The sequence below is a fragment of the Halichoeres trimaculatus genome, unplaced genomic scaffold (assembly GCF_033239565.1).
Source record: "Halichoeres trimaculatus isolate MK-OKI-2021-1 unplaced genomic scaffold, fHalTri1.1 fHalTri1_scaffold_16, whole genome shotgun sequence".
Lineage (NCBI taxonomy): Eukaryota > Metazoa > Chordata > Actinopteri > Labriformes > Labridae > Halichoeres > Halichoeres trimaculatus.
The window spans coordinates 18,827,465-18,844,464 of record NW_027437194.1 but is presented as its reverse complement, the minus strand read 5'-3'; the positions used below and the strand labels follow the sequence as shown (position 1 = coordinate 18,844,464).

The window sequence follows — 17,000 nt, the reverse complement described above, 5'->3', positions numbered from 1 at the left end:
TAACACCAGACTATGTGAAAAAGTGAAATGATGATGATTATAGTGTCAAAAATAAGCATAATCACTCATACCATGAAACCAATCAGTGGGAACAAGTTAACCATGTTTTACCATTGCCTGTTGACACTGCAGCTAAAATGTTAGCTACTGTTAGCATTCCAAATCAGTAGGGTAAACAACGGGAAGGAAATTAAATAAAAATCTTCTTTTTTTGTTTAACAAGAGGGCACATAAAATCTATTGCCATCGAAGCGCTACCTAATGTGAGATCAGGAGACTTATTTTTTTCCTCTGTTTTCATGAGTCTTAATCAAATCGAGAAAATTATCTTGAAATCAACATTTTTTGATGGCCTTGTTTGTTAGCTTGGGGATAAGCATGATTATATAGAGCAAGATAAGACTGCTCAGCTTCACACATAACATTCTACACATAATCTTTTTGGCATTGATTTGGAAATTATGTAGCATAGCATAGCAATGAAAAACAACATAGAAACTGTAGTCAGCTTTACTTTGCTAGCTGAACAGTAGCTGCGGAGTACACCCTGAAATGGATTGACAGAGACCAAAAGCTATAACAAACTTTTCTTTTCACTGAAGTCACACACCTTCACTCCTGTTTCTCAGTCTCAAAGTGCTTCCTGTCTTTTACAGTTTGGTGTAACAGCTGTGAATCTGGTTTATTCACTACACCCCTTCTGTCACTGCCCTTCACCTCGTCCCCATACGACAAACACCTACCTCTTATCTTCACACGAGCTGAACATTTCCACAATCCAGGACTCAAGCTGACACTCAAAACATCTTCCATCCAGTTATTATCCATTTGTCAATTAAAGACTCAGAGGTGAAACTTGACATCCCACCAGAGGAGACAGATACTCAGATAATTGTGCGGTGCAGTCTTCAATAACTGCTTTCACAGACAGAGAAGACGGGGAAGACGAAAGAAAAAAGTACTCTCTCTGTAGGATGTAGCCAAGCCCATTTTCCCTCGTTATCAGAGTCCATAATTATCTCTTCAAACAACATTGGCCAGGAAGTTGCAGCGATTACGAGCGTCTGAGTGCCACGGAGGTTTGAAGCTGATAGGTGGAGGATGACAATAATTTCTAAACCGAGGACACATGCCAGTCATTCCACAACTGGTCTTGAGTTTTGACGATTGCTGGAGTAAATACCAGTTTGAAACCAAATCAAAGGAAAGCAGAAGTTGACAGACTAATATCATAAAACTCTGCAGTGTTTCCTTTCTTTTTTTCACAGCTACTCACTTAACTCAAAGTGAATCTTTGACTAAGACTGATAACACAGCTCAATTACACCGAGGCCATTCACACATCTATAAAATCAATTCAGAAACCACTTTTCTAAATTGATTTCAAGTCCTAGTTGAATTCTACATGTTTCACTTGGAGCAAATAGCCATGCACCTCAGTCACATCAATACAAATCCTCTAAACCCAGCCTTATTACAAGCCAGCAGTACATACCAGTGTCTGCAGTCAGGTTGTCAGAGGACGCAGTGGGTAAACTGGCACTTCCCAGCCCCCGTAGAGATGAAGTAGGACTCTCCACTGATCCTTGTTGGCTGCAGCGGTCCAGCTCCATGTTGCTGCCACTCATCATACCACACACTCTGTAACAGAGAAGAAAGAAAATGAGTGTGATAGGAAGAGAAATCATGTATTCAAACCTGTTATTGTCTACCAGGGAGTATGTGTCCAAAGTTAAAAAACATCCACCAAGCACCTGGAAGTTCACCTCTTTTTTTGTCTGTTTATGGATGTGGAACCTCTCCACTTCCTCTTGACGTCCTCTTCACAATGATAAGATTTACCAAACTGTTCATGTGAAAGAGCACGCATGTTTTTGGATGAGGGGCGATTTACCGTCATGAGTAGTTTCAGTTCCATGTTTAAGTGGAGCACTTCTTGATTCAGTGTTGATTTTAATCTGTGACAAAAATGCTACACCATGAAAGACTCTGTTGATAGTAATGAGGACTTTATCCCTGAGCATATCATCTGATCCTAGGAGGCTTAGACTTTACATGACAACCTGGTTTGGTTATGAAGGTATGTGGTTACATTTTTGTAGGTATGTTTAAAGAAATATCCTCCCGGTAGTGTCTTTAAAGAGTGACCAATTCTACATCCAAAGAGTGGTATTAAGTTGTATTTCTGTTTCCAAAAAGTCAAATAACTTGTCTCCTGTATTGTTAATAAGTCCGTTTTTCTTGTGGCTTCATCTCAATTAGAAATGTTAAGATACTGATAAAATGTGATTTTCAAATATTGTAGAATAATTTAATAAAAACAGTCGAATGACAACTATCTCAAACCTAAAAAGGATTGTTTTGTTATTATCATTTGGAGCCCCTGCTTGTAATGTGATGGAACCAGCACATGGGGATTTGGGGGTATCTAAAAGATGTTTTCCCCATCAAATAACAAAAATCATGAATAATATTCCAAATCATGGAGAGAAAGCTTTGCTTGGTAAAACTATTATATATAGAAGTAGGCCACATCCATTTATAAATATATAAAGATATATGGATACATAGATATAGATATGTCATATCTAGCAACATTGCTCAGTCATAAACTGGATCTCTATCTCTCTATGTCAGCAGGGGGGAGTGAGTAACTATTAAACAGCGAAAAGTTTGCAGTGACTATCAAATAGTATTTTTACTTGATCTGTTTTTGGGGGTCTGGTTTTCCAGCCTGAGGAATGTTCTGGTTTCTGTATGTCATGTTTTTGTAGTCCAAGTAATATTGGAAAACTACAAACTGGTAGTCTTTGGGATATGCAGGGACAACAGTCCCTATGGAGAGCAAAAGCAGGTGGAACATATATTTACATTTTGAAATCAAAAGTTCATCATGGAGTGTATAGTTTTGACAAAATTTCAATTTGTTAACGCCAAGTTAATCACAAGAAAATAAGCTACATTTTCAAGGCCCTTTCTGTTAAAGTTAGCCAAAGTGAGGCCTCGATGTAACTTATTGCTTACAACAAAACTAAGAAACAGACAAACTGTTCCAGAGTGTTTTATGCTCAAAAAATGATGACATTTGCATCTGAAATATAGACAAGAAGTCTTGGCTGGAAGTTGTTAAATGCTAATCATTGGCTATACTGGAATCACTGACAAGTAAGCATCCATTCAGAGGCTAATATATGTTGCTGATGAGTTTTATAGGCCCATACTAGATGCTGCGAACAATCGCAACATAATCTGTGACTGAACCATCTGTTTTTCAGCTGTTTCTGTTTTGAATGTAATGTTGAATTCAAGATTGAAAATGAAGATTTCAGTTCATTTTTTTCCACCCTATTCCATTAATTTGTTGATCTCATTTACAACATAGGCACATCGCTTAAACAGCTCTGTCCATGGTTTTCCAGCATAGAAAATATATGCTGTTCCTGCCATAACATAAAAACATCAAAATATTACCTGTTTAATGAGAAACTAGCAACAAAAACTCAGAGGTTTTAGATTTTACAAAAGTATCATTGCTTTTGATTTCAGCTTTGAATTTATGAAAGATTCATGATGAGCCACTCGAAGCAGCTTTGCCCTCCATCTTGATCAGTTTATCTTCATGGCCTATCGCTCATCACACGAGTGAACACAGCGTGAGCAGACTTTCTAATCAAGCTAACCAATTAGTTTGAGTGACAGCCTTTCACTTGTCTCATTAGAGGACTAATGGCTTGAGGAGACAACGTCCAACCCCATCCCTTCATCTCCCTTTCCTCCTTTCCATCACAAAATGACTCTCCTCTCCATTCATCTCCCGGCCTCTGACTTCTATTCCACCATAAATCAGCACAACACACAGATGAGGAGGAGAAAGGAGAGGAGCACAGGGGGGGAGACAAAGGGTAAGGTATTCTCTTTGGGCACTTAGCTAAAGGATCGTTTTACAGACCAAAGAGCAGTGATGAAAGGCAGTGCAAATGCTGAGGCAGAGCAGAAAGTGTAATGGCTGCGGGGGGGAATATGTGCATGTGTGCATGTGTGCACCTTTGCACGTCTCCCTCTAGATCTCTCAGATTTGTATCCAAAACATGAGGTTTGCCTTCCTTGGTGAAAGACTGTCGTTGCGTATGTCCTGCGGGAGGGAGGATGCGCACGGATGGAGGAGCCTTGGAGCAAGGGCGAATTAAAAAAAGGCTCCTTGATCTTGATTAAGAGAGCATGGAGGAATCCCAGTCCAATCATCAGCTGATAGTCATCACAATAATATGAAGCAGTTTTAAACTTCAAAGGTCCTGTGGGAGATTTTTTTTCTAATTTGAAACAAGTTGAATTTAATACTAATACCTCTATTTAAGCTGTGTAAGCACGTAAAACCACAATTACCAGGGTTACATTACCTATTTACTTATTTCTACTGAAGGAAATGCAGCTGGGGGTAGGTGTTAGATGAAGTCAGCCTTCATTTGATTAAAATAAATATTTTTCATAGGAGAGCATTTCTACAGGTAAAAATAGGGATAGGTACCGAATTAGGTACTTTTATAGGTACCGACCGAATTCTGTCAAAAGTACCAGGTACTGATTCGTGTAAAATCAAAAGGTACCATGTTGAGGTACCTAAATGCATCCTTGTGACTGTTAGGGAGAGGAAGAGTGGGTGATTTTCCATGCTGGACATGAACACAGCATTGCAATGTTGTTTATTGAAAAATGATCGTGTTCAATTGAAAAAAATTGACGTTTTACCACATAAACACAAAAAAGTACCAAAAATTGGTAGTGTTGAGTACAGATACCAATAGCCAGGCACCGGGCATCGGTACCTTATCAATTCAAATGTGAAAGGCACCCATCCCTAGGTAGAAACCCCCCAAAAGAGGGGTGCCGAAATCAAAACAAAGCAAAAGTTCCTTACAAGAGCTTCAAATGTTGCAGAAGATGAAAATGCCCACCAAATTTCCTAAGGTTAAGATATGCCTTGACATGACAGTGTTCGTCTTACTTTACCAAAAAATTGATTTTGTTTTCATATTAACCCAAATGTCCCTTTTTTCCCACCTTGGGCATTCCCAGTGTAAGCCTGGACTATTAATAAATGACAGATTAAAACATAAAAAAAAAAATCATAAGAGAGTACAAGTACCGGGCAAAACTAGTAAAGAGATGAGAGATGCAAGTTTCTCCAAGGGGGGCGCCAAAATCAACAAAAAAAAACAAAGTTTCTTACCGGGGCTTTAAATGTCTGAAAAGTGTTAAAATGTGTAACAAATTTCCAAGATTTGGTTATTTCTCTGAATTACTGCTTTTCCTAAATCCCAGCAAACTTTTCAGTTTGTTGACACATTGGTACAAATAGCTCTTTTTATTCACTCTGCTTGGTGTGCCCAGTGTTAGCCCAAACATCTATTAATAAATCTATTCATTGCTAATGACCTCAAAGTAGATTAAATCTGTTCCCTCGTTAATACAAAGTCTACGTGAGATATTACCCCCGACCCAGTAAACTTCTGGCACAATGTTTGTGTTCTGCAATCAACCGGCACAACGACAGCAGCCAGGATTCAGAATGTAAACAGTGAGAAACACAGTGGATCTGTTGACACGCATGCCCCTCTGACATGTGTGTGGTATTAAAAGCTGTGTGAGAGGAGCTGGTGGTGTTTCTAAAAGGGCTCAGACTGAGATTACAGCTAAGTAGCTAGAGATAGCAGTGTGACAGCGTAAAATAAGACTCAGAATAAACTGTAGTGTTGTTGTTGTGGTGGATCGAATTGCAGTGCTGGTTTCACTGTCTGGCTCTCTTTCAAGCCTTCCCTGTCAAACTTGATGCTATCTGATAAAGTCACTCACAAAGGTCGTTTTTATGGTATTGTTTGTACTGTTTTTGTAACTTTTTTTATACCTTTGTACGTCACGACACAGAGAAGAATAACACATTGTTTCTGTCCTCTGATTGAAGGATAGTAACCATAGATATATTGCTTCATAACCCACATCTTTGAAACAAACCTCCATTAATGTTTGACACCAGTCTTCCTTATCTCTCTCACACTGCAGCCTTGTCTTGCTATCTCCTCCTCTATCACCCTTATTCATTACAAACCCACTTTCATGTATTTGCACTACATCTGGTAGAGCGGTTGCACACATTGTTCTTAATCAATTTCACTTCTAATCCTCTAAATCTTACTAGTAATTTAATCTCACAAGCAGGATGAGCCTAAAATGAAAGAATGAGATAATTAAGGTAGAGAAGGATTAGAAGAAGAAAAGGGCAAAAAGTTGCCCCTATACCATCTGTGACTCTGCAGAGAGAGCATCCAGCTTGGGTTTGAAACAAGCAGAGACCTGTGTGGTTTGTCACGATCTCCCTGAAACTCAAACTCTGCCACCGTCTTCCTGTTCAGAGCAGAGCATCACCACTTCCTTCCTTCACGCGTCAAACAGAAGATGTTTCATCACAATCTCTTATGAAACACACAGAAAGAAGAAAAGGCTCCAACAGGTGCCTACCTCATACTGGAGAGGTCCTCATCAGGCTGACGGGCTCAGAATGCCCCTGGATCAGAATGGAGGCTCTCTAAAGCCCCTCCATGTGTAGAAACAGAACCCTGGCTCCACACGAGTCATATGTGTATTTAAAGTGTGTCTCCACAGGAAACCAAGGGCACCCATTAGATGCACAAAATTAAAGCAGCTAAATTTCATATATAGCATTCACTCATTGACCCAGGAGTTGTATTTTAGAGCAGGTCTGGGTCTGTCAGGCAGCAACAAGATGCTATCTGTTCTGCAGCGCAGAAGGGATCAGGACGGCGGCAGGATGGGAGGGGCGGCACCACATCTTGGAACGATAGTATAGGAAGCAAAAGGCAATTCACACCCAAGTCCAAGTTAGTGGACTCCAATCCACATGGCTGATCTATAAATTCTGCTTCTATTGGTGGCAACTGAGTGCCAGGGGCAACAATCTGTTCACCAGAGCCCATCCCCTCCAGCAACCTTCACTTACAAGTTGACACGCCTTCCCACGTTAAAGAGTACCAAGACCTAAACTCATGCACACACACACACACACACGTTTGACCAACCCCATGCATTAAGTTCCCCCTGATAGGAGGATTGAAGGTGGAAAATTAGTAGACTCCTTAAAGCATTTGTGGTTTTTTAATAATTCAGAATCTGAAAATGCTGCTTCATGGGCATGTTTTTATCATGACTATTTTCAACTCAGATTTCTGTTTCTCTTTGGAGTATACTGGAATAGTTCACAGATAAAATTTTAGATTCTTAGTCCCTGAGGCACTTGACTTGCTGACCGAGGACACTCGCTGACACAACACGTTGAACCAAAAGATAAACTTGGAACACCAGAAAGCCACAACTGTCGCTTGATGGCTGGCTCGAGGCGTGTTCCCACATGTGTCTCAACAAGGTGTATTTTTATCAGCGCAGAATGTCGGCAATGTCATAACAGCAGAGATGGGTCCTTACTAGAATTACCGCAGACATAAGGGCCCTTGAAATTTGATCAGCAAACTGTGTTTTTCACAGTTAAACACTCCCACTCAGCTTTTGCTGACTCCGGCAGCTTAAGGTGGCGAAACATCTGTTTGTCTCAAGGAAGTCTCGGGCTGCGTGCTGCACTTCATCACACACCTCGGACAAAGCAGAGTTTATTTAGAGGACATCATTTGATGTTTTAATAACTGCAGTGTGGCTCCTTTCTGTGGCTGACTCAGAGAGTAGGGTGTATTCTTAGCAGCATGCAGACTCAGGTTAAGACACGTGAGGGGATGTGACAGCTAAGAAATGACCTCTTAGCCCTGGGTGGATTAGAACGCTGCACAACTTGAATAAAAGCAGAAATGTATGAATATGTAAAGACACTGAGCTTCTGGGATGTTACACTGTATGTGGGCTTTAAATAATGCACATTATCACAAACAGCTTAGCCCTTGTTTCAGCCTGTAGCCTGTGCTTTAGCCTGTGCTCTATCACTCTCCTGTTCAGCTGTTTTCTGCTCTTGTGTCCTTTTTTTTTTGACAGTCCAGCTCTAGCATCCACTATTACTCCAAAATAAATCCAAGAAGTCGATTGAAAAAAAGGCAAGAGCCCGTATACACGTCCAGTGATTAAAGAAATGGGACCATTAGTCGTAACGTTATGGAATGGCCAATTTGGACTTAGTGTAAGCCGCGTGTAGGTCTGCCAAAAAATTGGCAAATTACCTCATTCCACCATGAAACAAAGGCAGGTGCCCAATGTCATATATTTAGGACCTTCCTGCAGAACCCTTATCCAACTCAAATTGTGCATGCGTTCTTCGCATAAAAAGCAATACACACGAAAAATGTTGCCTCTTAAATCCTAATTTGCTGTATACCTCAACATGGTCATACTTTTCTAAAGGATTCATTTGAACCCTTTATATCTGTTCTCTTTGCATATTTTGTCTTAAATTTGCTATGAGGAGGATTTGTTGCCAAGCTAAAGGCTAGTTAGCCTTCAGCTCAGGCTGTATCACTCTCCTGTTTAGCTTTCTTCTACTCCGCTGTACTTTTTTTGCCTGACAGTTCAGCTCCTGTTTCCTCCATCACAACACAATTAGTCACAGAAATAGTTTTTAGCAGAGAAAAAAGCAGATTTCTGTGTCTTATCTCTTCTCTCTACTCAACTTTGTCAGCTGGCGTGGTTTTGTCATTGAGACCAAGTTAATCAGTACGCTCCTGGTCGACCCAAAGTGGATGCTAAGAAGTAGCAATTTAAAATAACCTGTAACCACTAATATTGGCGCTGATAATCTCATTTTAAAGTGTGGATTATGGTCAGGCATATATCTAGAAAGGAGACTTTTTCAAGATCACTTTCAAACTCCTCGCAGCCTCTTTAAACAGTAACTCGTAAGCATGATGTCTGCTATCTTTAAAACAACCCAACAGGTGCAATAATCCTGCCGTTAGCCCCTGGTGAGGTTAAATTCAATGCTCTGTTGGGGCGTTAACCAGGCTCATGAAATCCGCTAATCATTTTTTTTCACCATTAGTACGAATGGTCCTATTTCATCAGTAAAGGTTGGACGGCCCAGATCTTGCCACCCACTTTTAAATTTTGCCAGCCAGTATAGTGGACTTTTGGTCTATGTGCTGTGAATAGATTCATGTTCTTCTGGGGAAAACCCAACTCTAAAGCACATACAGGGGAATAGCATTTAGAAATAATTGATTTTGGTGCAGATAACCTCATTTTAAGTAGTAGATTATGAACAGACAAATGTATAAAATTGAGATTACTTCAAGATCACTTATAATGTCCTCTCAGGGCCTTTAGGCAATTGAATTTGCCTAGTCTTCTAAATTCATCAGCATTAAGTGAACATCCAGTGACATAAAGATGCATCCGAACAATTCGTAATGACAGTTGTGTCCCTGCGTGACAATATCAATGGAACCAGCTCCTTTTTTGTGTCTCTTTACAGTTCCATCTTTTGTCCTGCAGCCAAAACAAATTTACAGCAATGTGACACAGCAGGAGACTATTTAACAGACCCATTTTGTGTGTTAATTAGAATAGAAAAAAAGTCACATTACCAGCGTGAATAGAACAAGGCATGCATTGACAACTATGGCCAGTTTGAATGATTACACGGCGCAAGAATGGAGGTTGATTCAAGGAAGAATAATGATGGTATGAAAGGAGAAGGCACAGACGAGTGCACTAAGATGCATGAGTGTGCTCCAACACAGAAGTAATTAAATACAGATTATATTCCATAATGTACTCTAATGCTAAATATAGATGCCCCATCAGAGTGCAAAACACAGTTAAACTAAGTATGTTATATAACTGATAAATTATGGAGTATAATGAAACTTCTATGCCAGGGTTGAAGTACAGTTGCATATATAACGCAAGACTGGGGTGTATGCATGCAATATGTGCTAGAGTGGGTAATAAAGTGAATGCAAGTCATCTTACCTCACGTGTTTACAGTTTGATTAAAGCACATTGCTAAGCTTGTTTATTTTTTTTAACAGTTGCTGTATACAGAATTTAGGATCAACTCTTCCTCAAGAACGTTGGTTTATAATAAATGCTCTGGGCTTCTTCCACATAAAGGGCGTCTTGTAATTTTTGTCCAGTTAACATAAAAAGATGTTTTATATCGACCAATGAGAATTCTTGTAATCTAGCGATGTTACGGCCTGGCTACTTGGCAGCTTGACATTCAGACACTTCCTCAATAACATGAGTGAAAACGTTTCATCACTAATGTCGACATACATCGATTATCTTCAGATACAGGACATGTGTTCCTCACAGTCAAGAAAGTCGTTGATTAACTTGCGAAAGCATAACAAAAGTTTCTTTGAGAGGCTTACCTGTGCAGTTTTTTTGGAGGGGGGGGTGGAGGATTGGCCTCATTGTTGGCAGCTCCTTTCCCTGCTGCCAGCACCTCTGATGAGCCGCCATGCACCGGTTGCCTTGCCGGCATGCTCCCGTTCTGCTTGCCCTCCTCCTCTGCACCGGTGCCCTCAGTATCCCCCTGACAGGCTCCATTGTTGGGGGCAGCTGGGGGGGCCGTGCCTGGCTCTGTCAACGGAGGGGGGCTGCTGCTGTGGGCCTTGGCCTCCTTCCAGACAGCGGCACCATTGACCAGGCCTGTCACCCGAGCGGTTGTCTGCCCCGGCTTGGCAGCCAGCTTCTTCTTTTCCCCTTCTTTCCGCTCTTTCTCTTCTTCCTCCTCTTCCTCCTCGATGCGACAGTTCCAACCGGAGTTGTGGTGGAGCGGCTTGTGCCAACGTTCGGGCGCCACTGTGCTGTGGGTCTCAGTGTGGACTTTGAAGTGGCCCTCTCGAGCTGAGACTAGGAAAAGCATGGGGAGTTCTGGGAGGGGGATCGGGGAGGAGACGGACGTAGACAGGCTGGAGGTTCCAAGTTTGGGGAGATCAGGAAGAGGAACTGGAGAGGACACGGATGGAGAAAGGCTGGAGGTTCCCAGTTTGGGGGATCGACTTGTCCTCTTTGGGGGAATGGGTGGGCTGGACTGAGGCTTGGGGTTTATATTAGGAGTATGGAAGACCTCTGTAGTCAAGGATGGTGCACTGTGGCTTGGACTTGGCCACCTGAAGGCCGGGCTGCTGGGGTCTTTGCGTGCTGTGGGGCTGAAGTGGCACTGGGTGCCGATGGCTGAATCTGGACTGCTCAGGTAGAAAGTCCTGTTGTTCTCCTCCGTGTGGGTTGCCATTACGGTGATTGTGGCCCGTTGAGTTTCTCCTGAAAGCTCAGGGCCCTTGGACGTCTGGGTGGGAGACTCTGGATTTGAGTGCACCCCGTTTCCTTGCGGCCTGCGCTTTTTCTTGGTGCTTTCTGCATAAATGGGTTCTGAATTTGATTTTCCCTCAGGAGAACTTGGGGCGGACTCAAAGCTTCCTGTGACTGATGGACTTTTGGGGCTCCCAGTCCGGACCTGTCCCAAACCTTCTGGCCCAGGAAGTGAATCTGTACTACTGCGATAAGAGCAGGTTGAGTCTGATAGGCTTGTCTGTTCAGACAGGACGGGAGGAGAATGGAGGGTTGGTGGAGGTGGATGATCGTTGCTCGTAGTGTCCACACTTAGGGCTTTGTTTGGTGAAGTGCTGGATGTCTTATTTGTAACAGTAGCAGCACTCCCACTGCTGATACCATTTATATGAACTGTGGCCGGATTGGACGAGACAATATCCAGAGGAAAAGTTACCTCTATTGACGCCTCATTGGACTCCTGATGATTTACCTTGGCAGAAACACCAATTCCATTATAAGTGCTCTTGGTTCTTGTTGTGGTTGTTTTCTGCTTGTCTCCACTGGCGTTCTTCTTCACATTCTGGGAACTTTTACCCTCCTCCTGGGTGACAAAGATGTTGCTGATGATCATGGAGTCTTTGGGCAGGATGTTGGGGGATAAGGAAGCAAAAGAGAAGCAGTTGTTGTAGTCTTTCTTTGATTCAGGGCTCTTAAGAACTGCATCTCTGTGGGCTTTGTTGCAGCCGTTGTTGTCAATGTAAAGAGATGATAAGTCCAAAAGCTTTGTCAGGCCCAATCGCTCAGCTGGGCTCTTCGTGTTCTCCTAAAACACAAAAACAGAACAAGTTAAAGAACAGATATATTGTCAAACTAGAAATGAAATCTAGTGTTTGGAAAATGTACGAGAATCACCTGCTCAACATTCATGTTAACATCGGTTATCGACTCATTCATCATCGTGGGCTTGACAGCGATGGTTGGCTTGCTGTAGGGCGAAGGTGACGTCACTCCACCTTCTTCATCACCTCCCAAGCTGCTCTTCAAACAAGCGGCTGGTGCGCTGCCACCCAAGCCGGCAACAGCTTTGTGGTGCGCGCTGAGCGGGTGGAAGCAGTTCTTACAAGAGCCGGGTTTCCACACGTGTTCTGCAAAGTCGCTGCACGCTGACATCTTTGGACTGCTAAATCAGGGTTCGGTCAGAAGAGGATGTTGATGGATCGGGGGGACAAGGGATGAGCTGTCATGGCTGGATCAGCGAAGATTCAAATGTCACAGGATGATAATGAAAAGGGAAGGAGAGAAGAGAAAGGAACATTGTTAGGAGGAAGTGGATGCTTTGTGTGCAAAGGCTGAATCACAATAATAACCCGGCATGTCTTTGTCACTGAGACAAGCTGTTCACATGACATAAGTGCTGTGGCTTCTTGAAAAAGTCCACCTAGGCACTTAATTTGCCCAACACTTGGGATTTTTTCAGAGCAAAAAAAAAAAGGTTTGAAAGATGAGACTAACAATTAAAGATTTGGAAAATAGTGTACAGGTATTTGGGGATACACGGATATGGTCTAATACAGACACCGAGAGTAGATCAGGTAACAGTGACTACGGATACACCAGTCCAACATTTTTAGGACTGCATACCACTGCTGAGGTTTACAGTTAAAACAAAAATCCTGTTGGTATTGAAGAACTACTTATAGGGTTGGGCGATATGAGAAAAATGCTATCACGGTAATTTCTTTAATGTCAGTTGGTATCAATATTTATCACAATACAAATCAAGTAACTGTTTTGTCAAGCTTTAATTCTCCATTATTAATGCGCCTATTTTGGGAGGTGTACAATTCCAAAAAATTACAAAGATTTGATGAGAAAAAATCTGCATGGAGTTTTTAAGACAGTGTTGCAGGTGTCAAAGCTGGCAAGTGCCTTTATACTCACAGGAGACCACAGTTAAGGTTAAAGTGTCATCTGTGGATGCAACGTAAGAAGACCTGCAGCCGTCTGAGCTACTTGTTCCCATGGCCTCCTAAATTAGAGGGTATGTGGTTTCTGTTCAACCAAAGGCCCTGACGGTGCGAGCCCTGTGACATAAAAGCCCTCCAGGGTCCTCCGCAGCCCCCGACATGCTAGAAGAAGATGGAGGAGCCTCAAGCATCCTGGAGGTCGGAATGTCAGGAATGTCTACAGGCGCAAGTCTTACAAGGGTGAATCTCACACCCACGACAACCTCCCTTCCCCCCTCCACACACACACACAGAAACCTCCCACTCCACATGTGTCCTTCTCTCACAAACAAACTGACCCCCACACACCTCCTTCCTCTTTCTCCTGTGTGTCCTGTTTAACTGGACTGACAGTGAGAAGATCAACACCATTTCACAGAGATCCCATGCTTCCTTGCATCTGGGTGTCCCTCTTTATGGTCTTTACACAGCTTTAATTGCCTTTCAACAAGGTGCTGCAAAGACAGAGAGCAACATTAACCCAGCATCTACACTCATTATCTGCAGAATGAGAAAAAAGGTACAGTTTAAGAGGGTAAATAAGTACTCCCATGGGACAATCAAGGGGGTCTGGGTGTGCTTAAGTGTCGACTAAGCTTTCCTGTAACATTAGACTCTCTTTAAGCCTCAGTGATCTTTGATATGTCCAAAATACCAACATTTATTGACCAAAGATAAAGAGTGCAAAAGACTTCTGAACCTTCTGGTAACTCAAGGCTCCAGTATAACACCCTCACGATCCACTAATCCCTTAAGCATGAAGAGATTTCCTGTTGGTAAAGATAATGCATGTTTACATTTTTCTTTGTTCTGTCTGACTCAGTTAAGGCAGGAAAGCACCCGACTAGCTCACTGTTTGTTTAACCGTTCCTGCGACAACAGAGGAAACCAAGTCTTGCTTAACATCTTATGGCACTGTGCATGAGTCATACGAAGTGATGACTGATCAGAGACACACAGATCATTTGACTACCAGGCCTCCTGTTAGAGAGAAAGAGACTGACTGACACAGGAGTATGTCTTGAGGGGTTCAGCTGAGCGATGACAATGAGTAGCCAGATCGAGTTCAGGAGACACTTTGTTGTTGCTGTTTCACAGCAGGGAGTCAAAGAAGACTAAACACAAAAAAGGCTGAGGCTCAGATAAAATTTCTAAACATTTTTCTGGACAGTTTCTTCTCGCTCTTGTTTACATCTTCACAACATTTTTCTTTTGAACAGACATAGACCCTCCTGTCCACATTCCCCACACCTTCTCAAGCTCAAGGTCCAATATTTCTCACTTGTAAGAACACACACGCTCATGCTAGAAATCTATCCATATGAGAGTGCCAAAAAACTGCTTTTCGAAATAAAACTTGAGACTGGATGTTGAATTTACAGTCAAAGCCAAATAAAAGGCACTGTGAGGAAAAGCTTCCAGGTAAAGACTCTATTACCCATGATCACTATAACCAACTGTCATAAGGATGTGACTCTTATTAAAGCATACACTTATTTTAGAAGTTAATACAAGGAGATGTTATTGTCTTTTTTTACTCTACTTTTCTTTGTTCAAGACAACTTTTTTGTTGTAATTACAACAAAATAAATCCCAGAAGTTTTTTTCTTAAGGACCTTGCCCTAAATGGACTGGCCAGGTCGCCCAAAGCCTATTTCAAATTGTGTTAAGAACAGGCAAATACATACAATATGACTATTTTAACATCACAAATGAAATCCCATTGATCTCTGCCCATATACAGCACATCACTCAAACGCCTGGCCACTAGATGTCTCAAAAGTCACATTTGATGCAAATTAGAAAATTAAATACTGAAAACCTACTTTTGTTTTGAGCATGGAGGCTGAAACTGTTCCCATGAATACGTCTCACGTCTTGAAGCTAACATGTTGAAATACACTGGTCCGGCAACAGACAATCAGACAGGATGGCAACATTTTAAATAGCCCACAGGAGTAATTAAGGTAAAGGTTAGAGGGCTTATCAACTTTAAACAGCTGGTAAAACTACACTCCCTAAAGCAGAAGCTACAGCAGTCACGTTTGACCCCCTAAACACACCACTGGCTGCTTTGGTGAAGTAAAGGTCGTTTCATGTTCACTGTGTTTACTGAAACATTTTCTTATACATGATTGAACCGACTTTTTCCCCTCATAGTTGCAGTGTTTCACCAAAATAAATGCTCACCCACCACAAAAAGCTACAAACAATGAAGTCAGTCATTCATAAGAAAATAATAACCGGACTAAAAAGCGGCTACTACGGTCTAATAACCAGGTCAAATCTGTGTTTAGTCACCGAATTCTTTACGAGCAGCATTTGTCACGGCTGCCTCACTCCCAGCTCATTCATTCAGGGGGGGTCAACCTGTTTTTTCGAGGGATTTCCGCCAAAAAGTGTTCACTTTTCGGGTATTAACGCCAAACTTTCACCTTAAAATCCATTAAATTGAGTAGCCGAGAAGCACCTGTTTTGATACACCTTCAACACCACACACGTGTTTCGGTTTGAGCATCTGTTTTTGAGGTTGAAGTAACTGGAATTCGGTTGAATACTTTCATGGTCGGTTAATCGGTTAATGTATCAAATATATTCGAATGTCCACGCGCACAACTGGCAACAATGGATTTTGTTTTTTTTCACCTGTTCGAAAAAAAAGCTTTTCAAGGGAAAAAACTACAGCAACTTATCTCATTATTAGCTGCTTACAAAATGAGAGTGGAGTATTGAAAAGGAAATTTAGAAAACGTCACAGCTGCATTACTATAACCATGCGAGAGTAGCCAAGGTTATCTACTGCAAGCTCACCTGCTCGGACTTTCCTTCCCTGGCAACACAAAAAACCCTCCAAAAACAGAGGATACACACAACTACACAGCTGTGTAAATCTCGCACATACAGATATCCGTTTTCCTTCACGTATCCAGCACCCGACAGGTTAATACACCGGGGGAAGACAGCTCCTGCAGCAGGCTCGCTTCAGCTTCAGCTCCAGCCGGGCATGCTGCTTCTGTTGCTGCTGTTGCACTGTGCAGAGGTGGAGTGCTGAGCTGAGGCGGAGCAGGAGGAGTCCTCTGCAGCAGCAGAAGCAGCAGCGGCGGCGGCGGCGTGGGGAGAGCACAGGGAGGGAGGTGGGAGGAGCTCCTACCCAGGCATGCAGTCTGGACAGTGGCCAGAGTCACACATTTTCATTAAGGCTTTTGTCCTTACAAGCTGTCATTAGAGATGTTCCCCCATGTTTTTTTTTCCAACAACATACAGGTTTGGATATCTAAATTTGCTTCACTGAATACCACCTAGTACCACAAATTTCAGCTGTACACTTCAAACCTCGTATAGAATAAATACTTTCTATTTATCCTCTATTTTTATCGCCTGAAACAATGAATGTTGCTTATGTTGCAGAAGACGCAAAAGCAAAATTCATTGTTCATAAAACTGGGAATAAAAAAACAGCCCTGTTTTACTTCTGGCTGCTTGGGGGAGTTAAAAAAAAAACAGATTTTTTTCTGCAGTGTTACACACAAGTGGCAATCTCTGGTCCAAGAATATGAGACAATGCGGAAGTGCTAAAATCTGCTGTTTCTTGAGTGTCTGCTTGAAGCTGGCTCTGGAAGTATCAGTCACATACACACCAAGCCAAACAAAAACAAGATGTTTTCAAAGCAGAAATTAACCTATTTACAGCCTGGTTCAAAAAACGGC

The 17,000-nt window shown here is 42.1% G+C and overlaps 1 protein-coding gene across 3 annotated transcripts in view; it reads right to left on the bottom strand.

Annotated features, from left to right (window-relative positions):
- Positions 1-17,000, bottom strand: part of prag1 (PEAK1 related, kinase-activating pseudokinase 1) — a 73,012-nt gene that overhangs the window by 6,074 nt on the left and 49,938 nt on the right. For 2 of the 3 annotated variants that reach the window (XM_074690321.1, XM_074690319.1), the window contains 3 exons: positions 12,199-12,532; positions 10,383-12,109; positions 1,496-1,641 (listed from right to left, as the gene is read on the bottom strand). In XM_074690321.1, the coding sequence (XP_074546422.1) occupies positions 1,496-1,641; positions 10,383-12,109; positions 12,199-12,456 (2,131 nt within the window). In that variant the 5' untranslated portion in view covers positions 12,457-12,532. Of the gene's footprint in view, positions 1-1,495; positions 1,642-10,382; positions 12,110-12,198; positions 12,533-16,103; positions 16,360-17,000 lie in introns of those variants that run through there. The other variant, XM_074690318.1, reaches the window with a different exon arrangement.